Below are 12,029 nucleotides of genomic sequence, written 5' to 3' on the forward strand. Positions count from 1 at the left end.
TAACTGGCTCTAAAAAGACTTTGGGCTAATTTTAATGCTTTTTTGGAAAATCAACAGCTCTGCCAGGTGAGACTTGCTGTCAGTGAAAGCATTTTCTTCTGATGGTACAATGAAGCAATGTTTAGCTGTCATTATGTTATTTTTCAGCTTATAAAATATCTTCTCTGAGGATTCTTAAGCTGATATGAGCCAGAAGCTCTTGTCACCTCTAAAGAGGAAGAAATCCTTCCTAAAGGGTGGTGAGACCCTGGCACAGCTTCCCAGAGCAGCTGTGGCTGCCCCTGGATCCCTGGAAGTGCCCAAGGCCAGACTGGATGGGGCTTGGAGCAGCCTGGTCTGGTGGAAGTTGCAGGTCCATTCCCAACCCAAATCATTCTGTCTCAGTCCCCCAGATGTTCATAACCCTGGTATAATTTAGGATTCTCCATGAAAATTCTTAAAACTCCTTCCAGGCTGCCCAAGGGGCTTCCCATGCTCTGCCAGCAGCTCCTGGCATCACGGAATGGCAGCCTCCAGTCTTGAACTGCTTCCAGGGCTTTGCTGGACAACTCTGGGACCAAAACCCTTCCAGTGATGAGGAGCAACACAGGAGTGTCTGTTGATTCTTTTGCTTCTTTTTTGCTAGGGCTGGGATTAAATGTGTGAGATGGAATTTCTTGTTGGGACTCAGATGTTTATCAGTTCCCATCTCTGTCACAGTCCCACAAACCCTGAGTTCTGCAGCCCCTCACTCTGACAAACTAAACATGGAGCCCATCTCTCTCTGCAAGGCCTTTTATGGATCAACTGATTAATTAAGAAATGACACCTGAATTATTTTTACTTTTAACCCAATAACCAACCACCCGTGCCTGCAATGGGGACTTTTTTATCCAATTACACAAAACCACCCAAAGCCATGGAGAAGGAGAAGAAGGAGCAGCCTCCACCCCAAAACTTCCATCTTGCTTTATATCTATTCCTGCATTCTAAACCCTCAAACTCTGAGTTTCCCAGCCTGTGATATCACACACTTCTATTCAAACTCCATCCCCACAATCCCAGTTCTGCCTTCCATTTTGGAAGCTTCTCCACAGCCTCAGGTCAATGCAGTGTTCTCCTGGGGTCAGTGCCTGGCAGCACAGAAAGTCCAAAATTCTCAGTATTCAGGGTTCCAACAGTTAATGTCTTTCCCTGCATAATGAAGGATTAATCTCAGCCTTCCATGCTGTCCTGACTGGTGATTTGCCTTTTAATGTTCATTATTTCAAGCCTTCCTTACCATCTTTCCATCAAAAGACATTTATTCCACCAAAGGGAATTTTAAGAGCATTTTGTGTTTTGCTAACTGTGTACTTTAAGTGGGAGCAGGGAGCAAAGACTTTTTAGGGCTCTTTGTTTAATTTAATTTAATTTAATTACTTTCTAAAGGATTCTTCCAAGGGCTAGAGAAAAGTGAATCATACAATCCCAGAATGGTTTGGGTTGGAAGGGACCTTAAAGCTCATCTCATTCCACCCCCTGCCATGGCAGGGACACCTCCCACTGTCCCAGGCTGCTCCAACCTGGCCTTGGACACTTCCAGGGATCCAGGGGCAGCCACAGCTTCTCTTGGGGTCTGTGCCTGCCACCCTGACAGGGAACAACTTCCTCTCAATGTCTGATCTAAATCTCTCCTTTCTTCCTGTCACAGATACCACAACAATATCACTGTCTAATTGCTTTGTTGCTATTTAATTCCATATATATTTATACATGAAATATTAACATTTTCCTGATGAAGTTGTGCTCATGTATTTCCCCTCAAAATAAACTTTGGAAGAGAATTTAAATACAAAGAACTGCTTGAGACTTTTGGGAATAGTGAATGGTTTTGGTAAATAGTTTTTTTTTGTCTGTTCCTTCACTGTTGGAATGAAAACAAATATTAATCCAGAAGGCCTGTCTGGACTTTAGATGTAATTTTTTATTGTTGTTTTTGAAGGTAATTTATTAAGACCAGTGGCTTTCACAGGGTTTGCAGGGGAATAAAATAAAACCCTTACTGAAGACTGTGGCAGTTATAATTTGATTTTTTTAAAGGCAGCATTTAATTAATTGATTTTTAACTTTGATATTCCGAGTGATTCCATCCTTTTTTTTTTTTTTTTTCCTGCAACTTGTTAGTGGTTCCTATATAAACCCCAGAGAAAATTGTGTGTTTCTGGGTGGAAGGACAGGCTCCAGTGTTCTGGAAGCACCGAGCCTTATCTAGGGTACATTAAGTCCCTCTTCTCCTGGGCTTTAGACACATTGTCCTGCACAACTCACATCAGCAGTGATGAATGGCTCTGAAAATAAAACATCAATCCATTTGCTGCAGACCCTATTTTTAATCTGTGCACAAGTATTTTATCCTCTGGCCAAGGAGCAGGAATTTCTCTTTGCCTGCTGCTTCCTGGTGGCCCAGGCAGGACCAGGGGCTGGGCATTGCTGTGGGCTTGATGCTAAATTCTTGATATGTGTGATATGGAATTCTTGACAGTGCTGATATGGAATTTTACAGGATATTTGCGTGGCCTCCACGGGGTCTTGGTGCCTCTGATTCTGTTATTTCATAGGGATTGGTTTAGATGTGCAAAATCAGTTTATAGCAGGTGATAAACTCTCAGTTTATTTATTTAAAAACATTTACTGCAGGGTTCTGCCATGCTCTTGGTAGGAACATACACGACTAGAGAATATTTCTACAACCTTTTCAGAAAATACCCAGGAATGGAGATCTAAGCCTGTGACAGCTTTCAGTAGGCCAAGGATTAATAGTAAATTAAATTCAGAGAATTCCAGGTTGGAAGAGGCCTCAAATATCATCTGCTCCAGTCTGTCTTGGCATAAATAACCTTGGAACAAATATAAATTATTTGTAATATTCCTTTCTGCAGCAGTATTGGGTTACTTTTCTTTACCCACCTTTTGCTCTGTGGAGTTTCCAGGTGCCCTTCCCTCCTTCCCTGGAATATTTTGGTGGATTTTGGGGTGTAACAGGGATGGTGGCTCTTGTTTTCCAGAGGGGATGTGTTTGCCTGGGACAGGTGCATTCCCAGTCTCGCAGAGCAGGAGGTTCTGAGCTGTGACCGTGCCACTCCAGCACCTAAAATGTGAAACCTGTGGAGAATTCCTATTACTGTGCAGTAAGTCAACTCTGATATTTGCATATTTATTTTTAGAAGACAGATTTGGGTTGATTTAAGGCAAGGGAGGGAGCATGATTTAGACTTGATCCTTTTGTCGTGGCTGCGTTACACGCTGCTGAAAAATTCATTTAGCTCAGGAAACAAAAGCAAAGCTTTGCTTCGCTGCCTTTTCTGCTCACTAGATGAACATCTAATATTAAAAACCTTTTTTTTTCTCTGTTCCATGCAGGTGAATAGCAGGAAGCAAACCATGGACACTCAGTTGTTCTCCCCATTCCTGGGAGCAGTCCCCAGTCCCCCCACGCTCCTGGAGCCGTCCCAGCTGTGCAGGGACTGGCCAGGATGTGCTGAGGATTTTGGATCCCAAACTGCCTTCCAGGAGTGCCCAAAACAAAGGTATCAGCACCCCTGCTGTGGCCTTGGGGCTTCTGGCTCACTGGGTTTTTTGTATTACAGAACAAATTCTGGATTTTTTTTTTTTTTGGGAGAGTTTCAGGCTTTTCAGGTTTTCTTTGCTCACTGAGGTTGTGAAGAAAATGTGTGTGGGGGTTTTCTTTTTTCCATCCTAAAGCCAAGTGATGATGACAGAATATTGCCTTTTTTTTTGGAGGGAATTGGGTGATAGAGACTGACACAGCAGCTTTTGAGGAGTAAATTCTCTTTTACTGAATTTTTTGTATCATTTGATTAATAAGACAAAATCTGAGGTGGGGTGAAAAGTGGAGTCCACTGGCTCTCAAAGTGCTAAAAAGGTAACAGTTAAATAAGATCATGGATTGTAAAAAAGACTTAATGTTTTTGCTGGTTTCAGTGGGAAGTGTCAGAGTGATGTTTGTTTTTGAATAAAAGATCACACAGCTTTGGTGTCAGCTGTAAGAGTTAATTTTAAGCAAGAGGTGGCAATTTACTAATTAAAATATACATTATTTTCTTAAAGCAGCCTTTGGATTCTTGCAAGTGGCTTTAAAAAGTCAAAAAGTTATGGAATTAGGGTTAATCCATGTCTACACCCATTCTGAGCCTGTGGATATTCAAAATTCCTCCCTAAAAAAAAAAAAAAAACAAGAAAAAAAACCTGCTATTTGACCAAGACACAGACAATATCTGATTATCAAATATCAGTTCTGCATTCACAAAACATTTTCAAGAGTCTTTGCACTTCTGTGCATCCCAAATTAAATCCATGTCCCTTTGAGAGGAAACTGAGCAGTCACAGGGTAAATCAGGGACTGAGTTAGAAATGAAACTGGGGTGAGGTCTGAAAAGCCAGCAGGGTGTGATTTTCATTGATTTCACAGTGGCAAGAGATTAAAAAGGTGAATTTGATAAGAGTTTGTCCCACATTTTATGGTCTCTGTTAATCAGCAAAGTCATTGAGCGATTTTGTGGCAGCCAAGGTGGTTTGGGTGAGGTGGGACCAGAAATCTCAGAGATGCTGAAAGGAATCGAGGTGGGGAGGGAATTTTACTGGAGCAAAACCTGAGGATAGAGGGAAGGAGAACTGTATAATTAACTTGTGAGGAAGAGCAGCAGTCATTACAAACAACTCCATAAAAATCTAATTGTGCACCTGAAGTAAAAAGTTGGGTTTGTTTACAAATTGTTGAAAACCTTGGGTGTTCACCAGAAATATTGATTCAAATTTTGACCTGTCCAAAAGGGGATTAAAAAGCAGTTCAATTTAAGTATATATAACTTCCATATATGTTATTTTTTTTTGAGATTAACATAACAAGTTTTGAATTATTTGGCAGTAGGGAAATTAGAGTGCTCCATCCTGTGAGAATATTGATCCTAGTTACGCTCTAACAAGACAGTCAAGTGTTGCCCATTAAATAGTTTTGTTTCTTGGAAAGAGAGGAAAATTTTTGCTGCTTAAAAAATCTCTGGTGAAACAAGAAGGAAGATAATTCTGCTTCATTTGGGCTCTAGAATTCACAAATGCAGGAAGGGATTTCTGTAGAGGGATGCTGAGGATACATTAAATTCAGAACAACTAAAAAATGCGGCTAAAATAAAGGTTTGATCTTCTTTTTGTCTCTTTTCTTTAGGAAAAAGACTTATTTAAAACTTTTACTCTGTTTTGGTTTTTTTATTTTCTTCAGGGCACCAATAAATCTTTCTTACACTGGCAATGGCCCTGATGTGTTTGGGTTGGTGTCGAGCATTTTAGAGGAGCCAACCAAGCCAGAAGCAGCTACAGATTGGTAAGTTTGTTCTGAGGGTTCTTCTAATTTCTGTGCTGGCTTTTATGCCCATTGTCACACAGATATGATACACATTTTTAATTATTTCGAAGTTGAGTAATGGCAGCCTTTTAAATCCCCTTAAAATGTGGAAGTGTCTTTACTTCATTTGTTACTAAAAAAAAAAAACAATACTGAATTGTTAAAAATGGAAATTTTAAAAAATTTTCCATCAGCTTTACAGCATTTGAGGAGGGAAAAAAAAAAGATAATAATTTTAACCAGTAGGGAGTTGACTGAATACAGTGGAATCTGAGATATTTAACAAATCCAAATAAACTCTGCATTTCTGAAGGTGCAGAATAAAGAGTGTGGGCGATGAGATTTCACAGAGCTCTTGCTCAGTGGCAGTGGGAATATTCCTCCTGTTTTTGAGGAGAGCTGTGCATGGTTGGTCAATAATGTAACTCTGGGGAATTACCATGATGCTTGTGAATTATTTTAAAGTAAGAAAGGTTTTAGATGCTGACAAATGGTTGGTTTCGCTCTGTTACAGGAATTCTCCAGCAAGATTCTTTCCCCCTGTGTGGGCACCTGATCTGGGCAGCACCGGGGAGTTCCCAGGGCTGCCAGCTCAGCACTGTGTCCAAAACAAGGATTTTCCCAACCTGCTGGGCTCCAGCTGCCATCAGGAACCCCTGCAGGAGCCTCCCGAGCTGGAGATGCTGCACAGAGGCTTGGGAGACCTGCAGCTCCTCGAGTCGTGGCTCTCTCCCTGTGCTCACCCCAGCAATGCCCCGAGGAACCCTGAAAATTCCCCTTTGCAAGCCACAGCTCCCCAGGAAGGCTTTTCCTTCCCAAATGGGAGCTGGAACCAGCATTTGTGCACTTACGACCATGGGAGGTTAAATGGAGGCCACGAAAAATGTGGGTCCAATTTTCAGCCTTTTTCTCCTCAGAGCAGGATGAAAGAGAGCCCCAGCGTTGAGAAGGAGTTTTGGAGAAGAGGAAAAGCTGTGAAAAATTATGCTCGAGGACAAACTCAGTATTTCCCTGATCTTTCCAATCAGCCTGGTGATAACTCTTGGGATAAGGTACCCCAGGACAGCCACATGTTCTCTAAGAGATATGAGAACTTCCCAGCTGCCCACAAACTGCAGTCACCTGTCCAGCCATCCCTTCATTTTTCCAATCCACCCCCTAAGGAAAATACTTTTTCTGGAGGAGCAGGCAGAAAACCCCAGGAAAGCCATGTGCAGAATGGCCATTGTGGCTTTACTTTAGGGGATGCTTTTAATAATAATAATAATGATGAGTGTAAAGTGAATATGGCACCTAAGGGAAGCTCTCCTCAAGCAGCTGAATGTGATTTATCTGTGCAAAATGGAAATTACTCTTCGTACCAGGGGTGTGCATGGCTGGATGGGAACAGTCTGGCAGCTGCATCTGAAATTCCATGTGGAAAACAAATGGCAACGAGCCCCCAGTCCTCATCAGGGGTTTCCAGCATGTCTGGGGGCTCTCCCACCCACCAGCCTTTCACACAGCCCCCCTACTACTCCCAGCTCCTCCCTGCCCTCCCTGCCAGGAAAGATGGGAGGCTCCAAACATCAAATGAAGTTTCCAGTCACTTGGGGGTTCCTCATTTCATCTCGGAGAGCCAGAAGCAGATGAGAAGATCCCAGGAGGATGCTGGGGTGACAAAGGAGGGGCAGCGCCACAAATTCCCTGCTCGTTTTTCACCCGACTGGCTCGTGCAGCAGAAAGCTGCAGGAGAAGACCCCGCTGAGAAATGCCAGAGGTTCCCAAAAAGGCAGAGCCAGGAGAGTGGCAGTAAAGAAAACAGAAGAGGCAGAAGGAATTGGAGCCCTCGTTTGGGATCCAGGGCCCCGAGCCACCAGCCCTTTGACGTGTTCCCGACACAGCGCGAGCAGAGCGGTGGCAGCTCCTCAGATCTCATCACTCCTCTTCCTTCTTTCCCCTTCGTGCCTGATTTTAAGCAAAATCCCAGCTTCCCTCCATTCAATCACCATCTGTTTTCATCAGCAAATCCTTTCCATTTCCCTCCGCCGCCGTTTCCATGCCCGGACCTTGCTGATCGTTTTCACTGTGACGACTTCAAGCCCTTGGGTCCTTTCATGAGTGATCTCCTTCCTGGAGAAATCCCTGCGCCCTGCTTTGCCTTTCCAGCCCCATTTAACAAGTGCAGACCCCCCAGGAGCCGCAGTGGCCCCTCCAGCGAGCTCAGCATCCGGCTGGAGGAGTGCTACGAGCAGTGGGGAGCCTTGGAGAAGGAGAGGGAGAAGGTAAAACACAACTGGTGATGATTCCTGATAAAGACTTGGCTGGTTTTAAGAGAGAAAGTTTTTATGGTGTTTCTTCTTTGGTTTGTTGGGGTATTTTTAGTATTTCTTTTTGTTGCTTTGGGATGTTTTTTTGGTTTGGGTTGGGTTTTTCTAGTCACAGCTTTCTCCTCTTCTGTTTTTTTTTTTCTTGTAATAAATGTCTGGCTGTAGTAAAAAAGAAAATGAAGCAACTAATCGTGGGCACCCTCTGTGTGTCTGTAGAGAAGACCTACAATATTTTTCATGCTCCCAAAGAAAATTTCAGTTTTTGCTCTTCTCACTGCAGTTACTTTCCTGCTTCAGACTCGCTCCCAGAATTGTTGGCATTATCACACTGATAATGAGGGTATTGCACTTGGGAATGAAAGCTCTGTGCTCTAAAGAAGCAGGAAGAGCTTTCCCAAGAGGAGTCACATCCCTGAATAGGTCTCAGAAAATAAATTGCCCATAATTCCTGGTTCTAATTATGCACTGGGTACTTGGTGACTTCCACATGGGAGAAGCCTCCTGGTCTCTGGATAAAGGTGTGTGAGCAAAGTAGACCTGGAAAACACCTTTTTCTTCCCATCATCAGCTGTGGGGCCTTGCTAATGGACCTTTGGAATTGTGAATGGAGGTGCCTGTGTTGTTCTCTCATGGATGCCTTTAAACAAGATTTCTCTCTGCCTGCCTGGCCTTCCAGGAATGCTTTGGAAGTGAGAAAGGGATGATTCTTGCTCCAGTGTTTGTTTCCTCTTCTCAGGCAGGATTAGGGACACTTAACTCATTTGCAAAGACCTAGTCATAGTTTTTGTCTCCTACTTTTTATTTCATCATGAAAGGAGGGTTGTTTGTCCTCATTAATCAATGGGTCTTAATTGTCCCCTTGCTCTGGTCCATTCCAAGTGTTCCAGTTTTATCCCAGTGAGCTGCTCTGCGTTTCTCAGGGTGTTTTATGGTTACAGAATAGAAACTGCTCTCAGTCCTCCAAGCCATAGCCTGGCTCCCATTCCTGCAGCCAAACCACATTCTTCAGGAGGGGATGGCTGCAAGGAGAGAGGAATTCCCCCTGGGATTTGATTTAATTCTCTTTACCTTGTCTAATCACTCAGCCCTCTCAGCTCTCTGAAGCCTGCTTTGGGGTCACAGCTTACCTGTCTCCTTTCATAAACCCCACTTTTCCAGGGATCTCACGTTTAAAGCATTTCCACAAATTAGGATTTGTCTGCAGTATTAAATGTACACATAGTTTAGTTAATTGCTTATTAACTGCAATTAATTACCTAGTGTCTTTATATGAATCCATGACCTTTTCTCCATCCATTTTTATTTTCTGGAAGACTTTCAGGCTTCTCGGATGATGAGCAGAGGTGGAGCCAGCTCTTGTAATCCATGTTAGGCCAGGGCAGGGACTTAATAATGTGGAAGTAAAGCAAAAAGAGAAGGACTTCACCGCATGCTTTCAGTACAAATGTGCACAGTGTGAATGTGGACTTAGCCTTGCCTTGAACTGCAGTGCAGCTCCTGACCCCTCTCTTCTACATCCATGGTACCCTGGAGGAGGAATGAGAGAAGGAATCTACTGCTAGCTGTGTCTTTTCTACTCAAGTGTAAGAATTTCCTACCCAGAAATAGGTTTGTGGTGTTGAGTCACTGTCTGTGTTAGACCCTGGCTAAGCCACTCTTTCTCAGTGGAAGTTTGGCTGTTGTGTTAAAGATGAACTTGAGATGTGATTTATGCTGCTGCTATCACCTGGTTCTTTTTTTAAATAATCATAATGTGTGACACTGGAGAGAAGCAGTGAGAGGTCTTGAACTCTGAGAGAGAGCTGAATTAGAGAAATATTCCTGCAAGGAAGCTGAGAGCTGAATTAGAGAAATATTCCTGCAAGGAAGCTGGAGAGGGACATTTGACAAGGGCATGTAGTGGTAGGTCAAGGGGAATGACTTCAAACCAAAAGAGGGCAGGGTTAGGTTAGATTTGGGAAGAAATTTTTGCTGTGAGGGTGGTGGGACCCTGGCACAGGATGCCCTGAGAAGCTGTGGCTGCCCCTGGATCCCTGGAAGTGTCCAGGGCCAGGTTGGATGGGGCTTGGAGCACCCTGGAAGTTCCAGGTCCTTTCCCAACCAAAATCATACTGTTGCAAATCCATGTCCAGGCAGTTTGGGATTAAACCAGCAGAGATTTAGCTTTTTCCTCACAGAAAAAGGAAGCATTTGTTCCCTGTGAGGGTGGGCAGGCCCTGGCACAGGGTGCCCAGAGCAGCTGTTGCTGCCCCTGGATCCCTGGCAGTGCCCAAAGCCAGGCTGGACACTGGGGCTTGGAGCAACCTGGGTTGGTGGAAGGTGTTCATGGCAGGGGATGGAATAAAATGAGCTTTGAGGTCCCTTCCTGTCACTGTCGAGGCAGGATGGGAATGAAGAGACTCTGACTCAGAAGGTTGTGAGAGTAAAACTCCAATTTTATTCAAAATACACTGCTCTTGTATACAGAGCTTCATGAGGACTAAATCCATTGGTCCTGAAGTGAAAACAACGCACAGCATTGGTGTACAGTGATAGAATTTAACTATAAACAATGTGAACAACAAGAGAGATAAAGAATTATTTACATTCTTCTCCAGGTCTTTCCCAGGGTTCTGCCTGGCTAGAAACTCTCCGTTTCTCTCTTTGACTGAATCTGAGACCCACACCTTCCAACCCAAACCATTCTGGGATCCGGCGGTACTGGGGAATGTTTTTCTGCCAACGCTCACTCCCGACCCACCTGAAAATTCCCAACAGCGCCAGTGCTGGGGCCGCACTGATTTCAGCCACCTCCCTGACGAGCTGTTTTCCCCACAGGCTGAGGCTGACCTCGCCGGGCGCTTCCCGGGGCAGCGCGTCTCCAGCCCCGCGCGGCGGCTCCCCGCGCGCCCGGCCTGCGTGGATCGCCTGATCGCCGACCAGCGCCGGCAGCGCGCCCGGGTACGCCGCGGGGCTGCAGCTCTGCACTCCTCCGGGGTTTGTCTGGCTGTTCCTCGCTCCTCAGCGGGGTTTGCTGCTTTCTCGTGGTTCTCGTGGGTAGCTGGAACTCAAGAGGTGAACTTTGGGGTGGGTTTTTGTCGCCACAGGACACGTGAAAGCGCGACGCGCTTTGCTATTGCAAAGGTGAAAAAGAGGAACTTTATTTTCTGACTCCAGCATTTATACTTTTCCAAAGGTGACAGTGGATTGGAGAGTGGATGTGCCACCTCTCCAATGACATTGGACAAACTACCAGTCCATCAAATTTCTCCGCCTCTATGGAGGAATGCAAAACAATAGGTTGTCTCCACCTCTGTGGAGGAATGCAAAACAATAGGTTGTCTCCACCTCTGTGGAGGAATGCAAAACAATAGGTTGTCTCCACCTCTGTGGAGGAATGCAAAACAATAGGTTGTCTCCACCTCTATGGAGGAATGCAAAACAATAGGTTGTCTCCACCTCTATGGAGGAATGCAAAACAATAGGTTGTTTACAGAAAGTTGTATGAGAAAGTTCTCTAACAGAATGTAAACTCAAAAGGCTTTAGAAAATCCTAAGAATCAGAGCAACAGATTTTTTTTTTTTTTTTTGGATGGAGTGGTATGGTATCATTTTAAATTGATGATAATAAGGGGTTAGCTACTTGGAATTATTGGTAGAGAGGGAAGTCTAGGTTGGAGGGGTGTCATGTTTTTGATTGCTTTATTGATTTTCTTTAGGTTATGAAGTAATCTTTAGGAGGTAGAAGTCTTTTTGTGGATGATGAATACAAGGCTATTTGTGGATGCGATGTGATTTTTTTTATAATTGTTCTTTTACTACATTTTCAAGGGTACTTAGGTTTTTCTTTGATAAAGGTTATTGATTATTTTAAATAGGGTTATTAATTTTTTTGTGGTAGCTTTAGAATGGTGACTTTGGACGTGGTCTCTATTAAAGATCTGCTTCACCATCTGAATCACCATCTCTGGACATGTTTAAAAAAAGACTGGACTTGGCACTCGGTGCTGTGGTCTAGTTGTGTTAGGGCATGGGTTGGACTTGATGATCTTAGAGGTCTCTTCCAACCTCACTATTCTGTGATTCTAGTTTTTCTCCCCACTGGAACAGTACATCTTTTCTTTTATATGTTGAGAAGTTTCTGTATAATGAAGGGATGTGCTGTTGCTATTTGATCTTTGTGAGGGTATTTACTAAATTTGGGGGAGAGGGAGGATTGTGGGAAGTAGCAAAGGTAAGAAGACTTTCATAAAGCTGTGAGGCCCCAGAAACAGAGCAGAGAACTCAGAGCTCCCTGCAGCTGCAAAGTGTACGAGTAGAAACGTTGCAGTGGTACAGCAAGCAAGGACATGAAACAATAA

The 12,029-nt window shown here is 43.9% G+C and overlaps 1 protein-coding gene across 11 annotated transcripts in view; it reads left to right on the forward strand.

Moving 5' to 3' along the window:
• LOC144245902 (uncharacterized) overlaps positions 1 to 12,029 on the forward strand; it is a 35,036-nt gene that overhangs the window by 7,769 nt on the left and 15,238 nt on the right. For all 11 annotated transcript variants that reach the window (XR_014950258.1, XR_014950262.1, XR_014950261.1 and 8 more), the window contains exons 4-8: positions 3,027 to 3,149; positions 3,382 to 3,548; positions 5,258 to 5,359; positions 5,895 to 7,644; positions 10,507 to 10,629. Coding sequence is in view for 5 of the 11 variants with exons in the window: in XM_085562228.1 (XP_085418354.1) it covers positions 3,403 to 3,548; positions 5,258 to 5,359; positions 5,895 to 7,644; positions 10,507 to 10,629 (2,121 nt within the window). In the remaining 6 variants the exon portion in view is untranslated. The remainder of the gene's footprint in view (positions 1 to 3,026; positions 3,150 to 3,381; positions 3,549 to 5,257; positions 5,360 to 5,894; positions 7,645 to 10,506; positions 10,630 to 12,029) is intronic.

This window comes from Lonchura striata, chromosome 2 (genome assembly GCF_050655825.1).
Source record: "Lonchura striata isolate lonStrDom1 chromosome 2, ASM5065582v1, whole genome shotgun sequence".
Lineage (NCBI taxonomy): Eukaryota > Metazoa > Chordata > Aves > Passeriformes > Estrildidae > Lonchura > Lonchura striata.